At 47.5% G+C, this 24,773-nt stretch overlaps 1 protein-coding gene across 1 annotated transcript in view; it reads left to right on the forward strand.

Moving 5' to 3' along the window:
* Window positions 1-7,338: 7,338 nt before the first annotated feature.
* Window positions 7,339-24,773, forward strand: part of SLC25A27 (solute carrier family 25 member 27) — a 28,966-nt gene continuing 11,531 nt past the window's right edge. The window contains exons 1-4 of the mRNA XM_005297376.5: window positions 7,339-7,629; window positions 10,601-10,792; window positions 15,634-15,718; window positions 23,939-24,061. Of these exons, the coding sequence (XP_005297433.2) occupies window positions 7,515-7,629; window positions 10,601-10,792; window positions 15,634-15,718; window positions 23,939-24,061 (515 nt within the window). The 5' untranslated portion in view covers window positions 7,339-7,514. The remainder of the gene's footprint in view (window positions 7,630-10,600; window positions 10,793-15,633; window positions 15,719-23,938; window positions 24,062-24,773) is intronic.

The raw sequence follows: 24,773 nt of genomic DNA on the forward strand, positions 1-24,773 counted from the left end.
TTCCTCCCCAACACCAATGACTGATGATGTAGAGAAATGTTGCTCTTGATTCCAAACTGGCTTCTGCTGCTGCTTCTGAGGCTCCCTTATTGATGTATTGTAGTATTTATATAGCGTACGTGGGTGTATATAGGGCTGTACACAGGGTAGATGTGCTGAATGTATCTGAACTGAGGAACTGTTTTGAATAAGATACATGAAAAATGGGGTGTGGCTGTAACTTAGCATGTGTGGTGGAGTGGGTGGGTCTGTGAAAAATGTTTATAGTGTAAAAGAGGAGGGTTGGTTGATCATTAATTCAGAAATTCTTCCCATTGTAATTTATGGGTTAGAAGAAGACATAATACTAGGTGTGGATGCAGGACAGATATAGCCTGATCCAAAGTCCATTGATGTCAATGGAGAGATTCCCTTTGAGTTCCATGGGCCTTAGATCAGGTCCAACGGGAGAAGCTAATGGTAGTATGGGTGTAGAAGGAAAAATGTGCGGGTATGTAAGGAATTTTGTAGTCTGGGCTATGACGATGAAGAGCTTGGATTTGATGCAGAAGCTGGCGAAGTAAGCTAGAACAAATAGAGGAAGGATGGCCAGTGGTTAGACTGCCAGCCTAGGAATTCGAAGAACCAGGTTCAGTTCCCAGCCCTCTTACAGACTTCCTCTATGACCTTAGGAAAGTTACTCCATCTCTTTATGCCTCAATTGTAGCACGGGAATAATAGCATTTCCCCACCTCACTGGGACACTGTGAAGGTAAATGTATTAAAAATGGTGAGGTACTAAGATTCAATGGTGATGGAAGCCAAATAAGTATCATAAAGAAATAAGGTCAGAATGACAGGAGAGGAAGATGATTGTATCAACCCCATTTTGGATAGACTAGACTGAGGAGTAGAGAGAGGAGGTTATAGCTGTCAATATGAGAAATGAACAGGGATAGAGAATAAAGGACAAAGTTTAGATTCATAGATTTTTTTTAAGGCTAGAAGGAACTATTAGATCATCTAATCTGATTTTCTGTATATTACAGGCCATAAAATTTCACCTTGTTACCTGTACTGAGCCCTGTATTTAGAGATGTTGATGATGACATTGGCAGCAGGGAGTATAAATTAGATAAGAATTTGGCACTATGTGTTTATCACTCTGAGGTGCTTTGGGTTGAGGAGTTTAGTTTTTTGTCTGTACAGAAGAGAGAAAAATGTCCTTTAGCAAATCTCAGCAAACAAGGTGTCAAGTTAACTTTAATGGGATTGTTATTCAGGTAAGTGGATGCATCTTCAACAGGACAGCAGAGGAGAATCAAAATGAACTCTTACAAGTACATCAAAATACTGTACACAGAGCAACACTCGAGGCGAAGAGTCATGATTACACTCTACAATAAAACATTGCAAAATACATCACAGCATCCCTTTGAGACGACTAACCTTTTGCTAGTTTTGTTTGGCATTGCAATGGGATTCAGCTCTCTCTGAAGTCATTTACAAACTCCCAGTGAGTTCAGTGGCTGAAGGATTGGGCCAGAGTTTTTAAAACAAATTCCTTTAGTGTACACCCCTTTGAGCAGCAAAAATGTAATATTCACATTATGGCTTTTAACACATTTTTGATCTATGTAAAGCAAGAGGTTTTGCAGAATATACATAGAATGTCAAGAATAGAAGGGACCTCAGGAGGTCATCTTCTCCAAAGCAGGACCAATCCCCAGACAGATTTTTGCCCCAGATCCCTACCTGGCCCCCTCAAGGATTGAACTCACAATCCTGGAGTTGGTAGGTTAATGCTCAAACCACTAAGCTGTCCCTCTGCCCTAAAGCCACCACTGTAGCAAACACTTAGGGCTTGTCTATACTTACGCGCTGGTTCGGCGGCAGGCAATCGAACTTCTGGGTTCGATTTATCGCGTCTTGTCTGGACGCGATAAATCGAACTCAGAAGTGCTCCCCGTCGACTCCGGTAATCCTGCTCGCCGCGAGGAGTACGCGGAGTCGACGGGGGAGCCTGCCTGCTGGGTCTGGACCGCGGTAAGTTCGAACTAAGGTACGTCGACTTCAACTACGTTATTCACGTAGCTGAAGTTGCGTACCTTAGTTCGATTTGGGGGTTTAGTGTAGACCAAGCCTAACACATGTGAGTCAAGTATCCGAGGGGTAGCCGTGTTAGTCTGAATCTGTAAAAAGCAACAGAGGGTCCTGTGGCACCTTTGAGACTAACAGAAGTATTGGGAGCATAAGCTTTCGTGGGTAAGAACCTCACTTGCATCTGAAGAAGTGAGGTTCTTACCCATGAAAGCTTATGCTCCCAATACTTCTGTTAGTCTCAAAGGTGCCACAGGACCCTCTGTTGCTTTTTACACATGTGAGTAACTTTATACATGTGAGTAGATCCATTGTGCTCAGTGGGACTACTCGTGTGCAAAGCTCCTAATCTATGTAAATACATGCAGGAACTGGGTGTAAGGGCAAACCGGCAACTTTTGTGCTTTCTCCCAAGCTGCCCCTCACCCTCGGGAGAAGCTCACTGTAAACATCCGTAAAACTTACTCATTGTCCTCCTTCAAAACCCCTTTAACGCTCCTTGGTCATGATCCCTACCAAAAATTGGCAATGGTTAGGCTGCTGGAGTGCTGAGATGACAGCCTATCATGCTGGCCAATACTGTCTCATTTGTTTCCTTGTACTCCCCATCTGTCTGTATCCATCTGTTGTCTCTGCCTTATATTTAGATTGTAAGCTCTTCGGGACAGGGACTGTCTTTTTGCTCTATGTGTGTACAGCACCTAGCACAATGGAGTCCTGGTCCATAACTAGGTTCCTAGGCTGGCTGGCTCGGCTACGATAAATACAAATTATAAATAATAATACAATTATTATTCTCTTACTTTGATGCTGAGTAACATCTTATCCACCCATGTAATTCCAATTATATGAAATACAGGTTCATCATAAGTAAGGAGTGTAGAAGGAGGCTGGTAGGAGCCACACCCTAATGTCATCAGAATGTTTTATTTAATCAAAGGCACGTAATTGCAAAGGGATGGATTCTCCACCGTGCTTTATGGCAGGAAAGGATGCAAAGCAAGGAGAACTCAGCTTAGGGGCATAGAAGGGGAGAAGTGGTTCCATGACGTGCCCCCTTTCTGGGTCCCTTGTATCATTTCTGCAAGGTGAGGCTGCCCAGTTTTGGAGACAGGAAGGGGTGTCAGTGGAACTAGAGATCTTATGCTTTCTGTAGCATGCTTACTTCTTGGGAAGCAGCTTGGTGAAGTGCAAAGATATGGTTGTGAGAGTCAGAGCCCTGAGTTGTTTTCCTGGTTCTACTACTGACTTGCTGTGTCACCTTGGGCAATTCACACACCTGCTCTGTGCCTCAGTTTCCCCATCTTTAAAATACAAATAGTAATGCTTCTACTTCTGTGTAAAGTACTTTCAGATCTATGGTTGTAAAGTGCAAAGTATGGCTGTTTATTGTTTTGCAGATCTCCATTATAGAGTTTAGTCCAACAGTGTTGCCAACTCTTGTTAGTTTTTTCATGAGCCTCGCAATTTTGGGTCGTTTTATTGAAGCCCCAGCTCCTGGAGCGGGGCGCCATTTAGGGAGGGAAGTGGGGACCTGGCCCCTCCGCCGAGTTTCGTACCACATTATAATTTTACAAACAGGGGTGGCGCAAGGGGAGATTTGTGGGGACTATAGCCACCCCAAAATTTGTCTCACCCCCCCCGGAGCATCCCTCCCAGAGCTGGTTGCCAGCCAGCAACCACCACTCTCCGGCTGCCCAGCTCCCGCCATCCTGGCAGTCTCCTCTTCTCTGGGAAGCTCATCCATGGTGGTGCAGCATTGGAGTAGTTCATCTGATGCTAGAGATGGCCGTGCCCGAGTACAAACAACAAGGAGTCCGGTGGCACCTTAAAGACTAACAGATTTATTTGGGCATAAGCTTTTGCGGGTAAAAAACCCACTTCTTCAGATGCATGGAGTGAAAATTACAGATGCAGGCATAAATGAAGAGAAGGGAGTTACCTCACAAGCGGAGAACCAGTGTTGACAGGGCCAATTTGATCAGGGTGGATGTAGTCCACTCTCAATAATAGATGAGGAGGTGTCAGTTCCAGGAGATGCAAAGCTGCTTTTGTAATGAGCCAGCCACTCTCAGTCCCTATTCAACCCCAACCTATTCAAGCCCAAATTAATGATGTTAAATTTGCAAATGAATTTTAGGGTATGTCTACACTACCCGCCAGATCGGCGGGCAGCGATCGATCCAGCGGGGGTTGATTTATTGCGTCTAGACACGATTAATCGACCCCCCCCCCCACCCGAGCACTCTCCCGTCGACTCCTGTACTCCAGCTCGGCGAGAGGTGCAGGCAGAGTCGACGGGGGAGCGTCAGCAGTCGACTCACTGCGGTGAAGACACCACCGTAAATTGATCTAGGGTGACCAGATCACCCAAGTCAAATATCGGGATGTGGGGGGGGGAGGGGGACGCGGGGGGGGGGGGGGGGGGCAAAAAACAAAAAAAAACAAAAAAAAAACCTTCCTCTACAAGCGCTGGAGGGAGGCCCGGGAGACGCAGGGGAAGCGCGGGGTCAAGGTGACTGAGAGTCCGGCCTGGCCCCGAGCAGGCAGGACTCAGTTGAGTGGTAGGGAGAGGAGGGGGGAGGCCCGCGGTGCCAGGCGGCGGCTGTTCTCCTCCCCGGGCAGCGGGACTCGGGAGCAGCCGCTGCTGCAGCTCCCACTGCCACGGGGGAGGAAGCGGCCCATAACCAAGCTCGGCGGCTGCGGCTCTGGTGCCCCCGAACCCTCCGAGCCTGGGCCTGCTGCGGGGACCCAGCAGCGCGCATGCTGCGCCCAGCCCAGCCCCTGGCCAGTCGCGTCTGGGCTGCTGCCCAGCTGGTGCTATCGCGTGGCGGCCCCGGAGTGGGGGCAGCAGGCCCCAGCCCCCCCGTCCCGCTCAGGTCCCGAAGGGGAACGAACGGGGCTGGGCTGCCGATGCCTCTGACCCGGGGCCGCCGCGGGATTGCAGCACCTGGGCAGCAGCCCAGACGCGACTGGCCAGGGGTGGGCACAGCGTGCGCGCTGCTGGGTCCCCGCAGCAGGCCCAGGCTCGGGAGGTTTGGGGGTGCCAGAGCCGCAGCCGCCGAGCGCCATGGCCGCTTCCTCCCCCGTGGCAGTGGGAGCTGCAGCAGCGGCTGCTCCCGAGTCCCGCTGCCCGGGGGGGAGAACAGCCGCCGCCTGGCCCCGCGGGCAGCCCCCCTCCTCTCCCTACCACCCAACTGAGTCCTGCCTGCTCGGGGCCAGGCCAGACTCTTACTCACCCTGGCCCCGCGCTTCCCCTGAGTCTCGCTTCCTCTGAGTCTCCCGGACCTCCCTCCAGCGCTTGCGGAGGGAGGAGGAATGGTGAGCCTGGGGAAGAGGCGGGGATTCGGGGAGGGAGCCAATCGGGGGAGGAGGGGGTGGAGTCGGGGCGGGGGGGGGGGGGAATTCAAGCACTTCCGGGCTCCTGGCTCCGGTGCATTTCCTTGTTTGTCCAGTGTCCCGACCGCACGTTGGTCGGGACGCGGGACAAACAAGGAAATATCGGGACAGTCCCAATAAAATCGGGACGTCTGGTCACCCTAAGTTGATCTAAGTACGTGGACTTCAGCTACATTATTCATGTAGCTGAAGTTGCATAACTTAGATTGAATCCTTCCCCCGGCAGCGTAGACCAGGCCTTACTTCTGCAGTTTCTCTTTGAAGTCTGTTTCTGAAGTTTTTTTTGTTCCAGTATGGCTACTTTTAAATCTGTTATAGAATGTCCAGAAAGACTGACGTGTTCTCCTACTGGCTTTTGTATGTTACCATTCCTGATGTTCGATTTGTGTCCATTTATTCTTTTACATAAAGACTGTCCGGTTTGGCCAATGTACATGGCAGAGGGGCATTGCTGGCACATGATGGCATATATCACATTAGTAGATGTGCAGGTGAATGAGTCCCTGATGGTGTGGCTGATGTGGTTGGGTCCTCTGATGGTGTCACTAGAGTAGATATGGGGACATATTGTGCCCGAGTGGGTCTCCACTGAGCTGGGGAGGTGGGGACAGGACACCTGTCTGTTCAGGTGCCTCTGGCTCAGGAATGGGAGCTGCTGCTGCTGTACTGAACCAAGTGTTCAGACTCCTGCGTGCTTGGCTTAAAGAGACAGTGTGCTGACACAATCATTCAGTATACACAATCTCACACACACACTCCCACCTAACACACACCTTCAGTCTCCCACACACTCTCCCCAACACACACACAATCAAGTAATAGTATCCTTCCAGAATGTAAATTTAGCTTGTACTCACCTTAGCAGTGCCAGTTTTTTTTTTTTAAAGCTAAACACTGTGCAGATGAAGGTCGCTTATCTTCAAATTATATTTTAATTATATCTGTAAATAACTTAAAATTCGTAGGAAAATAAATGCAGTTTCAAGTCTGATACTAATAGTAATGATGAATTTAAATATTAATGAGTCACATATATGATTGTGATCAGTAAACAGAAATGCCAGAATAATTAAACAAATAAATTCCCATTCTTAATAAAAGGGGGGGGGGCTTAATCATGCATGTTAATATTAAGTAGGTATGTTTTTAGTGGAGTGAAAAAACAATTGACTAAGACAGAGTGGATAACAGCAGTAACACAGAGTGTGTCAGAGAAAGTAAGCAAATATTAGGCAAATTTTATTTATTTTTATTTATCTCTACTAAAGATGGTGTACAAAGTATCAAACTTGTGTTTCTGATATCTGTGCTAAGGCTCCAAAATGGATACCTCAATGCGTGGGTTTGGAAATATCTTGTATTATCTCCTGATTGTTCTAAATTGACATATAAACTTAAAATATGGCTCTAATTAGTGTTTTTTCTTTCTTTATGTAGGAATTAGATACAGTGTTCCCATCAGTTAATTTCTAATTTATCTGCAAAACAAAACAAAACAAAACAAAAAAACCACACCTAGAGTTTTCAGGTGCTTAAATAGCCTCTGAAATCACAGTTAAAATCTGAAATGGCACCCCTGTCCTGACTATGTGAGAATCTTAGCTCTCAGTTAAAAAAAAAAAAGTTTCTAGCCCTCATGATTGCAGAGCAAAGTTTGAAACTTTAACCACTCAAATAGCTGAAGGCAAATATATTCTTTTAAAAGCCTCATTATGTTTAAATCAATCTCATGATTTTGGGGACCTGACTAATGATTTTTGAATATCAGTGACTGGCAATAAATAACTGTGCTTAAAAACCAGCTTTCACTACCGCATGTGAGAGAGCGATTGGATAAAAGACTACATTTCCCAGAAGCCTCTCTGTAGGACTTAGTTATGTCACTGAGCAGAGACTTTGGAGTCTGCTTATCGGAAGGCGGTGCGGGCTCCTTGGTGCTGCTAGAACTTTAGGAAAATGACCTCAAGAGAGTGACTCACTGACTTTTAATTCTTTCCAGAGTCTTTTGGGTGGGTGGGTGACTGAGTGTGCCTGTTATGTTACATGCTGAATGCTCCCCCCAGGAGAAGAGGAGTTTGCCTTTCCCAGAGAGATGGCCCCGAACCAGCAAGTTCGCGCTGTCAGCCTGTGCAGCGGCTGTTGCAGAACTAGGTACTAGCCCTTATGATTTTATTAGAGGGAAGGGAGTCGTGATTGACTGGGGTGGGGTGGGGGGTAGGGAAAATGCTCAGCCCCCTTCCCTCCGCTCTCTGTTCACTGCTGCCTCAACATTCAACAACTTCTGGGCGCAGGGAACTTGTTACGCTGGACTCTCCTCTTTATGCTTTTCTGTGTAGTGCAGCTTGAAAAATATATTGCATCACATGCAGGGGTGAAAGTAACTTAAAGGACTTACTAGTATGCTGGAGTCCTGACCACAGGCGTGGCCTCAACTGGAAGAGGTGTGGCCTCTAAATCAAGATTTAAAGGCCCCGGGGCTCCAACTGGGAGCCCTGGGGCCTATAAATCACCCTGGGACCCACCAGCTGCAGGGGTGGCTGGGAGCCCCTGAGGCTTGGGGCGATTTAAAGGGCCCGGGGCGCCAGCCACCTCTACAGCAGTGGAGCTCCAGGCCCTTTAAATCGCTGATGGAGCCCTGCTGCCACTACCCCGGGGCTCCGGCAGCAGGGCTTAGGCGGCACTTTAAAGGGCCCAGGGCTTCCCACAGCGGCTGGAGCCCCTGGCTCTTTAAATCATTGCCGGAGCCTTGCCGCCGCTACCTCCAGGGCTCCGGCAGCCAGGCTCAGGTGGTGTTTTAAAGGGCCCAGGGCTCCCCACAGCAGCAGGCGCCCTGGGCCCTTTAAAGCGCCGCCTGAGCCTCACTGCCGGAGCCCCGGGGTAGCGGCGGCAGGGCTCCAGCGGTGATTTAAAGGTCCCGGGGCTCCCCGCAGTGGTTGGAGCACTGGGCCCTTTAAATCACTGCCGGAGCCCTGCCGCCACTACCCCAGGATTTGGGAGGCGATTTAAAGGGCCGGGGCTCTGGCCGCTGTAGGGAGTCCCGGACCCTTTAACTCACCAGCCTGGGGAAGCTGGTCCAGACAGTACTGGCTTACTTTCTCCTCTGATCACATGGTTTCTCCAGGTCTGCTGCTTTGCAAACTTGGTGTTGCTCCGCGGTAGGTATTTCAGATCTAGGGCTTGTCTACACTGGCAATTTAGAGCGCTGCAACTTTCTCGCTTGGGGGTGTGAAAAAACACCCTCCTGACTGCAGCAAGTTTCAGCACTGTAAAGTGCCAGTATAGACAGTGTACCAGCGCTGGGAGCCACACCCCTCGTGGAGGTGGGTTTTTTTTATAGTGCTGGGACAGTGGCGCTTTAGCGTTGCCAGTGTAGACTATCCCTAAATCTTTGCTGTTGAGAAAAGTGGGATGCAATAGTGAACCAAGACAAGTTCTGAGTGATTTAAATGTGCAATGTACTGTTTTTTCTGATAGAACACCAAAAAGGCAGAACAATCAGTTGAAGTTGACTGTGGGAGTAATTTGCCTTCTACAGTTAGTTTAGAGTAGCGCTTCCCCTTCTCTCCAAAAAGAGATCTAATCTAGTTGGGAAGCTCATGTTTCTAATTACAGCAGAGCTGTCTTTAGAGACGTGTCAGTGCAACAAAGAGATAGCAGAAGTTTAAGGAAGAGGGAATGCCTATACAATGCTGCACTGTGATAAATAATTTGATATTTTGTAATATCTATGTAGGGTAAACTATTAATTTGTACATGCAAACTGGGTGCAATGTCCTAGTGATTTAAGGGTTCTCTTTTGTTTAAAGATATCCAATACAAGAAATAATAATTTATAATATGGGATTATACTGTGACTTTACTGGCATCCCTAAGTATTATTATTAGTGTTGTTTGTTATTTGTATTACTGTAGTGCCTAGGAGCCCTACTCATGGGCCAGAACCCCATTGTGCTAGGTTCTGTACAAACACAGAACCAAGAGATAGTCTGTACTACACAGACGTTACAATCTAAGTATAAAACAAGAGACAACCGATGGATACAGACAGCCTGGGAAATACAAGGCAGTGTTTGTTAGCATAAGGGGCGGTGGTCTCAGCACACCAGCAGCCTAGCTGTTGTCAAGTTTTTTTTTTTTTTATGTAGCCATAAGAAGCAGCACAGGGAAGGGATTAAGGGACACTCTCTTCCCTGGTTCTGCTTTGTTCCAAGGGAAAAAGTAATCGTCTATTAATACACGCCAGGGGTCGGCAACCTCTGGCACGCAGCTCACCAGGGTAAGCACCTTGGCGGGCCGGGCCAGTTTGTTTACCTGCCGTGTCCACAGGTTCGGCCGATCGCGGCTCCCACTGGCCGCGGTTCACTGCTCCAGGCCAATGGGGGCTGCGAGAAGCGGCACGGGCCGAGGGATGTGTTCTGTCCGCGGCTTCTCGCAGCCCCCATTGGCCTGGAGCGGCGAACCGTGGCCAGTGGGAGCCGCGATCGGCCAAACCTGCGGACGCGGCAGGTAAACAAACTGGCCCGGCCGCCAGGGTGCTTACCCTGGCGAGCCGCGTGCCAGAGGTTGCCGACCCCTGATCCACACCAATAGAAGATTGCTTCTCTCTCTGCTCAAAACCGCTCCCCCACATTGTGGGATGGAGCAGTCAAACATCTGCCCATTTCATGCTCCCCTGCATGGCTCTGCAGAGTGTGCTTTCCCTCTGGAAATGCCGAGTGGCCACTTGAGAATGAGGGGGTGCCTGACCTGCCCAACTGCATTGTGCACACCAGAGTCTTGGTCACAAAGTATGTAAAAGGGTGGAAGTAATTGACAAGGATTTAAGGTGCTCCAGAATCTTCCAGAAACTCCAAATGCTTCTTCAAAGAAACTTCAAAAGCGGGGCAGGTGGTAAGCATTGGATTTGGAAGGAAAAGAACTTGGGATAGAATGAAAGGCGATTGATGTATTTTTGCTATCTTGTCAAAAGGCACCATGAATAATGAGCCTCCTGTCTCAGTCAGGATGTGCACCTGCTAACAGCGCCTGCGGCAAATCAAACGCTGCCAGCCTGCGTTTCGCAACATTGTGTTCTGGAGGATGTGGCCTTTGTTCAGCTGTGTTCCCTGTTATTTTCTGCTAGTAACCTTTCCCCTGGATCTCACGAAAACGCGACTGCAGATCCAAGGTGAAGCTGCTGTTGGTCGGTATGGACCTGCTGCCGGAAGAGCTGTACCCTACCGTGGCATGCTACGTACTGCAGCAGGGATTGTTCAAGAGGAAGGCTTACTAAAACTCTGGCAAGGAGCAACACCGGCCGTCTACAGACACATAGGTGATTATCTTGTCCCATAGCAATGAGTCAGAATGCTGTATGCCAACGGTTTTCAAACTTTTTTTCTGGTGACCCAGTTGAAGAAAATTGTTGATGCCCGTGACCCAATGGAGCTGGGGATGAGGGGTTTGGGGTGTGGGAGGGGCTCAGGGCTAGGGCAGAGGGTTGGGGTGTGGGGCTGAGGACTGCAGGGTGGGGCTGGGAATAAGAGGTTCAGGGTGTGGGAGGGGGCTCTGGGCTGGGTGAGGGGGTTGGGGTGCAGGAGGGGGTCATGGCACTGGGCTGGGGGTGCAGGCTCTGGGGTGGAGCTGGGGATGAGGGGTTTGGGATGCAGGAGGGGGCTCTGGGTTTGGGGGGGACTCAGGGCTGGGGCAGGGGATTGGGGTTCAGGGTTAGGCCATGGGCTTACCTCGGGCGGCTCCTGGTCAGTGGCGCAGCAGGGGTGCTAAGGCAGGCTTCCTGCCTGTCCTGGCACTGTGGACCACGCTGCCCCCTGGAAGCGGCCAGCAGCCATTCCAGCTCCTAGGCGGAGGTGCGCAAGCGGCTCCACGCAGCTCTCACCCACCAGCACAGCTCCCCCAGCTCCCACTGGCCAGTTCACGGCCAATGGGAGTGCAGAGCTGATGCTCAGGGCGGGGGCAGTGTGCAGAGCCCCGTGTCCCCCCTTCCTAGGAGCCAGACATGCTGCTGGCTGCTTCCAGGGCGCAGCGCGGTGTCGGAACAGGTAGAAACTAACCTGCCTAGCCGGGCAGCACCGCTGACAGGACTTTTAATGGCCCGGTCGGTGGTGCTGACCAGAGCTGCTGCAATCCAGTGCCTTACATTCTGCAACCCAGTCGTGGGTTGCGACCCGCAGTTTGAAAACCACTGCTGTGTGCTGTGTCCCACAGCTATGCTGTCTTGTGTCATAATCCTGCCATGTCTCTTTGTAACCCTTCTGGCAAGTGCCAATGGCAGCACAAGGGGTCATTCAATGTGCCTAGCGGTCCTCTTAAACTATGGCTTGAGCTATCACCCAGAGCTGTATTCTGACTTCTGGGAAGTTAAAGTAAAACCGCCCCAGTTACCTTTGCAGGTCGTTGTTCCCCACTCACAGGCACTCAGCATCCTTGGGATCCTGGAACCACTGGTTCCTTTTATTTGGGGGGGGGGGGAGAGAAAGAAAAAAGTCCTAAAGCATGATCACTGCACATATATTTACATTCAATATGACAACCCAAACCCAGTTAGTGTGTCAGTTGTTCAGTCAACCCTGCAGACCCAAACAGTAACTGGCCATCTTAATCGCACAACAGTTCCCACCCACCTGAAACCTCACTCCCAGCTCTAATTAGGGCTTGTCTGAGGGCTTGTCTACACTGGCACTTTACAGCGCTGCAACTTTCTTGATCAGGGGTGTGAAAAATCCCTGCCCTGAGCGCTGTAAATTTCAGCGCTGTAAAGTGCCAGTGTAGACAGTGCACCAGCACTGGGAGCTGTGCTCCCAGTGCTGGTAGCTGCTCCCCTCGTGGAGGTGGGTTTTTTATAGCGCTGGAAGAGCTCTCTCTCAGTGGTCTGCCGCAACTACACAAACCACGTTAAAGCACTGCCACAACTGTGCTTTAATGTTGCTAGTGAAGACGTGCCCTGAATGAGTGCCAAGAATGCCACTTACACAACCCCAGAAGATGGGACATTCCCCCGCCTGCATATCTCCACCCTCGCCAGAATGACTGGCCTGCATCGGGCATGTTAGGTCACGTAGGCAGGGGTGGGGCAGTGTGCTCTTCAAAATGGCAGCCCCTAGCCATGAGACCAGACAAAACCACATCCTGTGTTGTCTCAGTACAGGGTAGGGGAAAAACAATTTAAAAACAGGGCTGTCTGACCTAAAACTGGATGAATGGCCTGCCTAACTTGACTGCTCTGGTTGGGTCTTGCCATGAAGTCAGTTCTGCATCCCCACCGCAGCTTGTCCAATTGGGCCTCACTGTGAAGTCAGTTCTGCAGACCTGTCACAGATGGTCTGGTCAGGTGTTGCTGTGAAGTCAGTTCTGGTACCCCTGCCACAGCTGGTTTAGTCAGGCCTTACAGTGTGGCTTCATCGCCATTGCCACTGCCATCAGTTCAGTCCTACAGAATCATTCTGCGCAGGGTTTGGAACCTCCAGGTAGAGAATGGAGAGGAACACTAGACCCTAGTCGTGCTTGCTGGCATAAAGCTCCTGGTCTTTAGAGTGGAGTTCTCCCAACCCTACCTTGCTGAACTGGAATTGCATTCCCTAACCAGATTGTACTACTTGTAATGCCTTACAATGTGTTATCATTCATGCAATCAAAATATAAGCTAGTTCCAATACAGTACGTAGAACTGAGTAAACAACATTATAATTAAGACTAAGATTTAGTCACAGGTATTTTTAGTAAGAGTCGTGGACAGAGCAATAAACAAAAATTCACGGCCCATGACCTGCCCATGACTTGTATTATAAATACCTCTGACTAAATCTTAGGTGCACCTGGGGCACCACTGCTGCTCTGGGGTGCTGCTGCTGCTCCGGAGGGGAGGCAAACCAGGGCGCTGCTGCTGCTCTGGGGGGGTAGGCAGCTCAGTGAGCCACTGTTGCTTCGGGGCAGCACCCAGGACTGCTGCTTCTCTGGTGGTCCCTGGGGCCGGCCGCCTGAGCAGCAGCCGGTGCGGTTGGCCCCAGGGCTGCCTGAGCAGTAGCTGCCTGGGTGGCCCTGGGGTCAGCCGTACCAGCTGCTGCAGGAGTCATGGAGGTGCCGGAAAGTCGCGGAATCCGGGATCTCCGTGACACTCACAGCCTTAATTATAGCCTCTAGAGGGACCCAAGTGCTCCATCTCCGAGCCTTTTCGCTGTTACTTACATCCTTGCCTGAGTTGGAATGTGCAGTCAAATCATACAGTCAAACATTTTCAGTTAAACCCCCTATTTTTCCATTGAGGTCCAGGACTCAAAGGGCTTGTCTACATGGAGACATCCAAGAAAATTAATCCAAATTAACTAAAGGTTGGAATTTGAAGTGGATAGTTATACAGCAACATTCATCAGTAGGTCTCAAAGTGCTTTACAAAGGAGGTCAATATCATTACCCTCAATTTACAGAAGGGAAGTGACTTTTCCAAGGTCACCCAGCAGGTCCATGGCAGGGCCAGGACTTGAAACCATGAAATCTGAACTGCAGTCTAGTGCCCCACATGCCCTTCTCGTTAGCGGGAAGAGGTTCTCAGAGATAGCTGGTTTGTATTTTTTTAATTGCAAATGCACTGACAGCAGCAAATCTTAAAGGGATTGCACCTGTGGGAGGGAACGCACATAGAGGATTCATTAATGGCTAGTTTACTGGAAATGAAACAAATCTCACAGATTGGTGGCGAGATGGCCAGCGAAGTAAAGTGTCTTAAAGTGCTGAGACGCCTCATATCTGTGACAAGAAATACCACTTAGCAAAAGTATCAGAGGGGTAGCCGTGTTAGTCTGAATCTGTAAAAAGCAACAGAGGGTCCTGGGGCACCTTTGAGACTAACAAAAGTATTGGGAGCATAAGCTTTCGTGGGTAAGAACCTCAGAACATCGTCTACAGCCAAGCACTGAGGTACAATCGCATCTGCTCCAACCCCTCGGACAGAGACCAACACCTACAAGATCTTCACCAAGCATTCTCAAAACTACGATATCCACACAAGGAAATAAAGAAACAAATCAACAGAGCCAGACGTGTACCCAGAAGCCTCCTGCTACAAGACAGGCCCAGAAGAGAAACCAACAGAACTCCACTGGCCATCACTTACAGTCCTCAGCTTAAACCTCTCCAACGCATCATCAGTGATCTACAACCCCTCACTTTCACAGACCTTGGGAGGCAGGCCAGTCCTCGCCCACAGACAACCTGTCAACCTTAAGCATATTCTCACCAGCAACCACGCACCGCACCATAACAACTCTAACTCAGGAACCAACCCATGCAACAAACCTCGATGCCAACTCTGCCCACATATCTACACCAGCAACACCATCACACGACCTAACCAGATCAGCTACATCATCACCGGCTCATTCACCTGCACGTCCACCAATGTTATATATGCCATCATGTGCCAGCAATGCCCCTCTGCTATGTACATTGGCCAAACTGGACAGTCACTACGCAAGAGGATAAATGGACACAAGTCAGATATCAGGAATGACAATATACAAAAACCTGTAGGAGAACACTTCAACCTCCCTGGCCACACAATAGCAGATGTAAAGGTAGCCATCTTACAGCAAAACAACTTCAGGACCAGACTCCAAAGAGAAACTGCTGAGCTCCAGTTCATTTGCAAATTTGACACCATCAGATCAGGATTAAACAAAGACTGTGAATGGCTATCCAACTACAGAAGCAGTTTCTCCTCCCTTGGTGTTCACACCTCAACTGCTAGCAGAGCACCTCACCCTCCCTGATTGAACTAACCTCGTTATCTCCATACTGATTTATACCTGCCTCTGGAGATTTCCATTACCTGCATCTGAAGAAGTGAGGTTCTTACCCACGAAAGCTTATGCTCCCAATACTTCTGTTAGTCTCAAAGGTGCCACAGGACCCTCTGTTGCTTTTCACTTAGCAAAAGAGATTCTGTTACACTAACAAGTTCATAGCTAGGGCAAATGTTCCATTCAGCCTCTTCTTCCTCTCCTTTTGGATTATTTGTTATTACAGTAGCAACCAAATGCCTCAGTTGGGACCAACGGTCCCATTGTGGTAGATGTTTTACAATTAATCTCTTGGTTTTCTATTATAGTACAAACAAAAGAGAGGGCTGCTCTAAAAATTCTCTTGTGGTTTTGTTTTCTGTAGTATACTCCGGAGTGCGGATGGTTACATATGAGCACATTCGTGACTCTGTGCTTGGTAGAGCTGAAGACGAGAGCTTTCCTCTTTGGTAATTCTGTATATATGCGCTACTGCTTACTGTTGTGGTGGTTGTTGTTACAGCAGTTCTATAGGCCCTGGAAAATTGTCACTCACAGCTTGTCTACACAAGAAAGCTGCACTGGTTTAACTAAGGTGTGAATTTAAATTGATTTAATTAATCCAGTGCAAACATCTGTGAGGAACTCTTATTTCAGTTGAAGAGAAGCTTTCCTTGGTTTAAGTTGACTGGGAACAGGTTTGAGCAAAACTGAAATAGAAGTGTCCACACAGGGGTTTCCACTGGTTTGACCAAATTAGTTTAAAAACCTGTGCCACTTTCCTGTGTAGACAAGTGCCTGGAGTGAAATTCATTCATATGCTGTTGGCCAACACAAGGCCTATGCAACGTGTAAGTTACTATTCGATCTCTACTTTGAAGATTTAAGTGGTATATAGTCCTTGCATTGGTTGTTTGCACAGAGTGGATTTAATCCTAAATCACTAACTTGCCAAGTCAGTAATTTGCAATGAATCTTTCTATTATTAAAGAGAGTTGGCAATTTTTCAAAGAGACATTATTGAGGGCACGAGAGCAAACTATCCCACTGCATAGGAAAGATAGGAAGTATGGCAAGAGACCGCACTGGCTTAACCAAGAGTTCTTCAAGGATCTGAAACTCAAAAAAGAGTCCCACAAAAAGTGGAAACTAGGTCAAATTACAGAGGATGAATAGAAACAAACAACACAAGCATGTAGAGACAAAATAAGAAAGGCCAAGGCACAAAATGAGATTAAACTAGCTAGAGATATAAAGAATAACAACATTCTACACATACATTATAAGGAAGAGGAAGACCAAGGACAGGGTAGGCCTGTTATTCAGTGGTGGGCAAGCGAGGGGGAACAATAACAGAAAATGTGGAAATGGCAGAAGTGCTAAATGACCCCCAGATCCTCTTCTTCAGTACTACTGCATAGCCAGTTATTCCCCATGTTTTAGTTGTGGTTTTTGATTTTTTCCTTCCTAAGTGAAGTACTTTGAACTTGTCTTTATTGAATTTCATGTGGTTTAATTCAGACTAGTTCTCCTATTTGTCAGGGTCATTTTCAATTTTAAAATGGCCCTCCAAAGTGCTTGCAATCCCTCCCACCTTGGTGTCATCGGTAGATTTTATAAGCATACTCTCTACTCGATTATCCAAGTCATTAATGACTCACTCACTCACTCATGCCCATCACCCCAGTTGGGGTATGGGCCGCCAACCACAGATCTCCAGAGTCCTTTATCCTGGGCCATTTGCTCTAGCTGGTTCCAGGTATAGCCCATTTTTATGCTATCAGCCTGAAGGTCGCGTCGCCAGGTGTTTCTTGGACAGCCTCTTTTCCGCTTGCCTTGGGGGTTCCACTGCAATGCCTGTCTAGTGATGTTGGTTGGCTGCTTGCGTAGTGTGTGTCCTATCCAACCCCACCTTCTCCTTCTAATTTCTTCCTCTGCTGGAAGTTGATGGGTCCTCTCCAAGAGGTAGATGTTGCTGATGGTGTCTGGCCAGCGGATCTGGAGAATCCTTCTAAGGCAACTATTTATGAAGGTCTGGATCTTCCTGGTGGTTGTTTTAATTATCCTCCAGGTTTCAGCTCCATATAATAAGACTGATTTCACGTTGGAATTGAACAGTCTAATCTTTGTTGCCAAAGACCGCTCTCCAGAGCTCCAGATGTTCTTGAGCTGTAAGAAAGCTGCTCTTGCCTTACCAATCCTTGCTTTGATGTCTGCGTCCGTGCCACCCTGTTGGTCGATGATACTGCCTAGGTAGGTGAAGGACATTAATGAACATATTGAATAGTACCAGACTCAGGATAGACCCTGCAAGGACCCACTTGGTGTGTCCTCCCAAATTAAAGGCAAACCACTAATAACTACTCTTCAAGTACTATCTTCCGAACAGTTGTGTACCTACCTTATAGTAATTTCAGCTAGACCAGTGCTTCTCAAAGTCAGGCCACCTCTTGTTCAGGGAAAGCCCCTGGCGGTCCGGGCCGGTTTGTTTACCTGCCGTGTCTGCAGGTTTGGCCGAACGCGGCTCCCACTGACCGCGGTTCGCCGTCCCAGGCCGATGGGGCCTGCGGGAAGGGCGGCCAGTACATCCCTCGGCCCGCGCCGCTTCCCGCAGCCCTGAGCGCTGTTCTAGACCACATTTCCCTAGTTTGCTTATGAGAATGTCATATGGAACTGTGTCAAAAGCCTTACTAACATCAAGGTATATTACCTCTACTGCTTCCCCCCCATCCACTAGGTCAAGAATCCTATCAAAGAAGGAAATTAAGTTGGTTTGGCATAATTTATTCTTGACAAATCCACACTGACTATTCCTTATAAACCTATTATGTTCCAGGTACTTAAAAATTGATTGTTTAATAATTTGCTCTAGTATCTTGGCAGGTATTGAAGTTAGGCTGACTGGTTTGTAATTCCCTTCAGTACTCCTTGTTCCCCTTTTTAAAGATTGGTACTACGTTTGCCCCTTTCCAGTCTTCTGGGACCTCTCGTGTCCTCCAGGAGTTCTCAAAGATAATTGCTAATGGCTCTGAGGTTGCTTCAGCTAATTCCGTAAGGATGAATTTCATTAGGCCCTGCTGACTTGAATACATCTAACTTATCTAAATATTTTCAACCCATTCTTTTCCTATTTTGGCTTGCATTTCTTCCCTGGTTGTTAATATTAATTGTGTTTGAATATTTAGTCACCATTAACCTTTTTAGTGAAGACTGAAGCAAAATAGGCGTTAAGCATCTCTGCTTTCTTGACGTCATTGGTTATTAGTAAGGCTCAGATTTTGTCATGCATATTTTTAGTAAAAGTCTCTGACCGGTCACGAGCAATAAAGAAAAGATTCATGGAAGCCCATGACCTATCCGTGACTTTTACTAAAAATATGCATCACAAAATGGGGAGCTGCAGGCTCCCCACACTGCCCAGGGTTGCCTGGCTTGGAGCTGCAGGGTCCTCACATCACCCGTGGCTCCAAACTTGAGGCACCCATGCCACCTGTGGTGGCTCTGGCTCTGTGCTCCCGGGCACCCCCGCTGGCTGCGGTGGCTCTGTGCTCCTGGGCATCCCCGCCAGCCATGGGGCCAGGAGCTGCAGAGCGGCCGCGGCGGCTGGGAACTCCCAGGGGCTCCAGTGCCTGCCGTGTCCGGGAGCTCACAGAGCAGCCCCACTGCCTGGGAGCTGCAGGGCACCCCTGTCTCCCTCTGTGGCTGGGAACCCAGGCCCCATAGTTCCAAGACACGGCGACCCTACAGCGGGGGGCCCAAGTCATGGAGGTCTCTGGAAGTCACAGATTCCGTGACCCCTGTGACAAACTCGTAGCCCTAGTTTTTAGCTCTCCTTCCCTGCTAAGTAGACAACCTACATTTTCCTTTGTCTTTCTCTGGCTCCTAGTGTATTTAAATAAGCTCGTCTTATTGCCTTTTATGTCCCTTGCCAGGTATAACTCATTTTGTGCCTTAGCCTTTTTGATTTTGTGTCTACATCCTTGTGGTGTTCTTTTGTACTCCTCCTTACCAATTTAACCATCTTTCCACTTTTTGTAGGATTCCGGGTCATTCAAGAACTCCTGATGGAGCTGTATTGGCTTTTCACTATACTTTCTATCTTTTCTTTGCATCAGAATAGTTTGCAGTTGTTCCTTTAATATTGTCTCCTTGAGGAACTGCCAGCTCTCCTGAACTCCTTTTTCACTTAGATTTTCTTCCCATGGGACCTTAGTTACCAGTTCTCTGCACTTATTAAAGTCTGCTTTTTTGAAGTCCATTGTCCTTATTCTGCTGCTGTCACTCCCTTCTTTCCTTAGAATTACAAAATCTATCATTTCATGATCATTGTCACCCAAATTGCCTTTTACCTTCAGATTCACTACCAATCCCTCTGTGTTGGTCAGAATCAAGTCTAAAATGGCCATCTCCCTGGTTATTTCCTCCACTTTCTGGAACAAAAAGTTGTTCCTGATACAGTCCAAGAACTTGTTAGAAATTGTGCATGTTACCATTATTACTTTTTCGAACAGATATCTCTGGAGTTAAAGTCCCCCATTACTACCAGGTTCAGTGTTTTGGATATTTCTGTTGTCTTAGAAATGCCTCGCTCACCTCCTCTTCCTGATTGGGTGGTTGCTAGTAGACCCACCCCCCCACCATGACATTACCCCTATTTTAACCCTTTTATATTTATCCAGACTTTCAACTGGTCTGCCTCCCACCATCTTCTGGACCTCAGAACAAGTATATATCCTTTATGCATAATGCCACCCTCCTCCCTTTATTCCCTGCCTGTGCTTTCTGAACAAGCTACACCCCTCTATACCAATATTTTCCCCTACTCGTTTCCTTCTTCTTGCTCCTTTGACCCTATTATAATTTTCCATGTCTCCCCCCACCCCAACATTTAACCCTCTGTTAAGGTCACCTTTTCTGGTGAAAGTAATTTAGATTTAGTAATACCTTTCAGTTATACTAGTAATATATGGAGCACAAGTAAGGACTTATTTGTAAATGATATGTTCATTTTTTATCCTGTCATTGTGCCTTTAAATTGTAAGTGTGGGAAAAACCCTAAATGTAAGAGGTTTTCAGAGGATTTTATTTCTTCTCCATCGCAGAAACCAGCTTCGTTTTTTAAGTGGAAGTATGGGCATAAAAATATTTTTATCGAGACAAAGAAAAGGGCATCATATGCTAAAAATCACCACATGCCTGATCTCTCATGCTTAGCACAGTTGACATCAGTAGAAACATTCAGGGGTATCTCAATGGAGCTAGATTCAGTGATGCACAAGTTGGGATGACTGTTCAAACAGACAAACAAACAGAAGACTCCATTTGAAGTTTCAGAGGGGTAGCCATGTTAGTCTGTAACAGCAAAAACGAGGAGTCCTGGTGGCACCTTAGAGACTAACAAATTTATTTGGGCATAAGCTTTCGTGGGCTATAGCCCACTTCATCAGATGCATGGAGTGAAAAATACAGTAGGCAGGTACAAATATACAGCACATGAAAAGATGGGAGTTGCCTTACCAAGTGGGGGGTCAGTGCTAACGAGACCAATTCAGTCAGGGTGGATGTGGCCCATTTCCCAACAGTTGACAAGAAGGTGTGAGTATCAACAGAGTGAAAATTACTTTTTGCAGTGACCCAGCCACTCCCAGTCTTTATTCAAGCCTAATTTGATGGTGTCAAGTTTGCAAATTAATTCCAGTTCTGCACTTTCTCGTTGAAGTCTGTTTTTGAAGTTTTTTTGTTAAAGAATGGCCACTTTTAAGTCTGTTATTGAATGTCCAGGGAGATTGAAGTGTTCTCCTCCTGGTTTTTGAATGTTACAATTCTTGATGTCTGATTTGTGTCCATTTATTCTTTTGCATAGAGACTGTCCAGTTTGGCCAATGTACATGGCAGAGGGGCATTGCTGGCACATGATGGCATATATCACATTGGTAGATGTGCAGGTAAATGAGCCCCTGATGGTGTGGCTGATGTGGTTAGGTCCTGTGATGGTGTCCCTTGAATAGATATGCGGACAGAGTTGGCAACTGGGTTTGTTGCAGGGATTGGTTCCTGGGTTAGCATTTTTGTTGTATGTTGTGTAGTTGCTGGTGAGTATTTGCTTCAGGTTGCGGGGCTGTCTGTAAGCGAGGACTGGCCTGTCTCCCAAGGTCTGTGAGAATGAGGGATTGTTCTTCAGGATAGGTTGTAGATCCTTGATGATGTGCTGGAGAAGTTTTAGTTGGGGTCTGTAGGTGATGGCTAGTGGTGTTCTGTTACTTTTTTTGTTGGGTCTGTCCTGTAGTAGGTGACTTCTCGGTACCCTTCTGGCTCTGTTTCTTCACTTCCCCAGGTGGGTATTGTAGTTTTAAGAACGCTTGATAGAGATCCTATAGGTGTTTGTCTCTGTCTGAGGGATTGGAGCAAATGCAGTTATATCTTAGGGCTTGGCTATAGACAATGGATCTTGTGATGTAGTCTGGATGAAAGCTGGAGGAATGTAGGTAAGTATAGTGATCAGTAGGTTACTGGTATAGGCTGGTGTTTATGTGACCATCACTTATTTGCACTGTAGTCTCCAGGAAGTGGATCTCTTGTGTGGACTGGTCCAGGCTGAGGTTGATGGTGAGGTGGAAATTGTTGAAATCCTGGTGGAATTCCTCAAGGGCCTCCTTCCCATGGGTCCAGATTATGATGTCATCAATGTAGCACAAGCAGAGTAAGAAGAAAGAATCCCATGCACTGCTACAGGCTGGAGACCGACTGGCTAAGCAGCAGTTCTGCAGAAAAGGACTTTGGGATTACAGTGGACAAGAAGCTGGATATGAGTCAGCAGTGTGCCCTCATTGCCAAGAAGGCCAACGGTATATTGGGCTGTATTAATAGGAGTATTGCCAGCAGATCGAGGGAAGTGATTATTTCCCTCTATTAGACACTGGTGAGGCCACACCTGGAGTATTGCATCCAGTTTTGGTCCCCCGTACTACAGATGTGGACAAATTGGAGAGAGTCCAGCGGAGGGCAACGAAAATTATTAGGGGGCTGGGGCACATGATTTACGAGGAGAGGCTGAGGGAACTGGGGTTATTTAGTCTGCAGAAGAGAAGAGTGAGGGGGGATTTGATAGCAGCCTTCAACCACCTGAAGGGAGGTTCAAAAGAGGATGGAGATAGGCCAGGGGTCGGCAACCTTTCAGAAGTGGTGTGCCAAGTCTTCATTTATTCACTCTAATTTAAGGTTTTGCATGCCAGTAATACATTTTAACGTTTTTAGAAGGTCTCTTTCTACAAGTCTATAATATATAACTAAACTATTGTTGTATGTAAAGTAAATAAGGTTTTTAAAATGTTTAAGAAGCTTCATTTAAAATTAAATTAAAATGCAGAGCCCCGGGTCCTGTGGCCAGGACTGGGCAGTGTGAGTGCCACTGAAAATCAGCTTGCGTGCTGCCTTTGGTACGTGTGCCATAGGTTGCCTACCCCTGAGCTAGGCTGTTCTCAGTGGTGGCAGATGACTGAACAAGAAGCAATGGTCTCAAGTTGCAGTGGGGGAGGTCTAGGTTGGATATTAGGAAACATTATTTCACTAGGAGGGTGGTGAAGCACTGGACTGGGTTACCTATGGAGGTGGTGGAATCTCCATCCTTAGGGGTTTTTAAGATCCGGAAAAGCCCTGGCTGGGATGATTTAGTTGGTGTTGGTCCTGCTTTGAGTAGGGGATTGGACTAGATGACCTCCTGAGGTCTCTTCCAACCCTGAGATTCTATGATTCTAGGAGCTCTAGGGGACAAGAGCTGAGACAGACAGACAGCCCCTCTGCCATCATGTGACAGCAATGCCCCTCTGCCATGTACATTGGCCAAACCGGACAGTCTCTATGCAAAAGAATAAATGGACACAAATCAGACATCAAGAATTGTAACATTCAAAAACCAGTAGGAGAGCACTTCAATCTCTCTGGACACTCAATAACAGACTTAAAAATGGCCATTTTTCAATAAAAAAAACTTCAAAAACAGACTTCAACTAGAAACTGCAGAACTGGAATTAATTTGCAAACTTGACACCATCAAATTAGGCTTGAATAAAGACTGGGAATGGCTGGGTCACTGCAAAAAGTAATTTTCACTCTGTTGATATTCACCCCTTCTTGTCAACTGTTGGGAATAGGCCACCCTGACTGAATTGGCCTCGTTAGCACTGACCCCCCACTTGGTAAGGCAACTCCCATCTTTTCATGTGCTGTATATTTGTACCTGCCTACTGTATTTTTCACTCCATGCATCTGATGAAGTGGGCTATAGCCCACGAAAGCTTATGTCCAAATAAATTTAGTTAGTCTTTCAGGTGCCACAAGGGGAAGGAACTAACTTCTGGCTATTTCTATTGTTCCTGAGTGCAAGCACCACATATTGGTGATGTATATTAAATATTTTATTTCCAAGTTACCTTTAACACTGCATAAAACTGACGAGAACATTATAGACTATATTAGCCATCTGGAGTTACTACAATCATTGATTAAGCTCTGGCTGTTCATATGAAAAGTGGTTGTTTAAGATTCCATTTCACCTGGAAGATGCTACAGAGTTCGTTAAGTCAAGCATTTATTTTCATTGGGGAAACAGGCATTGTGGCTTCATAGTTGTTAACATCTTGAATGTATTCTGGAGAAAAATGGGAGCTTAGGTCTCACTTACTTTTGTACAGGAGATCTGTAGTTGGAGGGATGTCAGCTGGTGCCATTGGTCAGTTTTTTGCCAGTCCAACTGATCTGGTGAAGGTGCAGATGCAAATGGAAGGAAAGAGAAGACTAGAAGGGAAACCATTACGGTGAGTTCTCAAGTAAGCTAATTTTAATTGGCTTTTTTTTTTTTTTTTTTTTTTTTTTTTTTGAGTGGTTGTTCTGTGGATGTTGACAATTGTCATGCAGTGTGGGACAAATTTTTAGGACTTTGTACAGTAACTCCTCACTTAGTCGTCCTGGTTAACTTTGTTTCGTTGTTACATTGCTGATCAATTAGGGAACATGCTCGTTTAAAGTTGTGCAATGCTCCCTTCTGATGTCATTTGGCAGCCGCCTGCTTTGTCCACTGCTTGCAGGAAGAGCAGCCCGTTGCAGCTAGCTGGTGGGGGCTTGTAACCAGGGTGGACTGGCAGCCCCCTATCAGCTCCCCACTTCCCTAAGTTCCCTGTGCTGCAGCTGCCCAGCAAGCTATCAAGGCAGTTCAGCTGTCCCTCCCCCCACTGTCATGTGCTGCTCCTGCCCTCTGCCTTGGAGCTGCTCCCAGAGACTCCTGCTTGCTGTGCGGGGGGGGAAGGGGGAAGCGGAGCTAATGTCAGGGTGTCCCCCTCCCCCTGCTCCTACACCCCGCTTACCCCTTCTCCATATAGAGCAGGGAGGGGGACACGGCGGGAGAGAGACAGAGAGAGCTTGGGGCAGCAGCTGCTGTCTCAACTTCCTGATCCACTTTAAAAGACAATGCACTTAAGAGTGGGTCAGCTTACTTAAAGGGGCAATGTGCATCTCTCTCTCTCTCCCCCA

The sequence above is a fragment of the Chrysemys picta genome, chromosome 3, assembly GCF_011386835.1.
Source record: "Chrysemys picta bellii isolate R12L10 chromosome 3, ASM1138683v2, whole genome shotgun sequence".
In the NCBI taxonomy this organism is placed as follows: domain Eukaryota; kingdom Metazoa; phylum Chordata; order Testudines; family Emydidae; genus Chrysemys; species Chrysemys picta.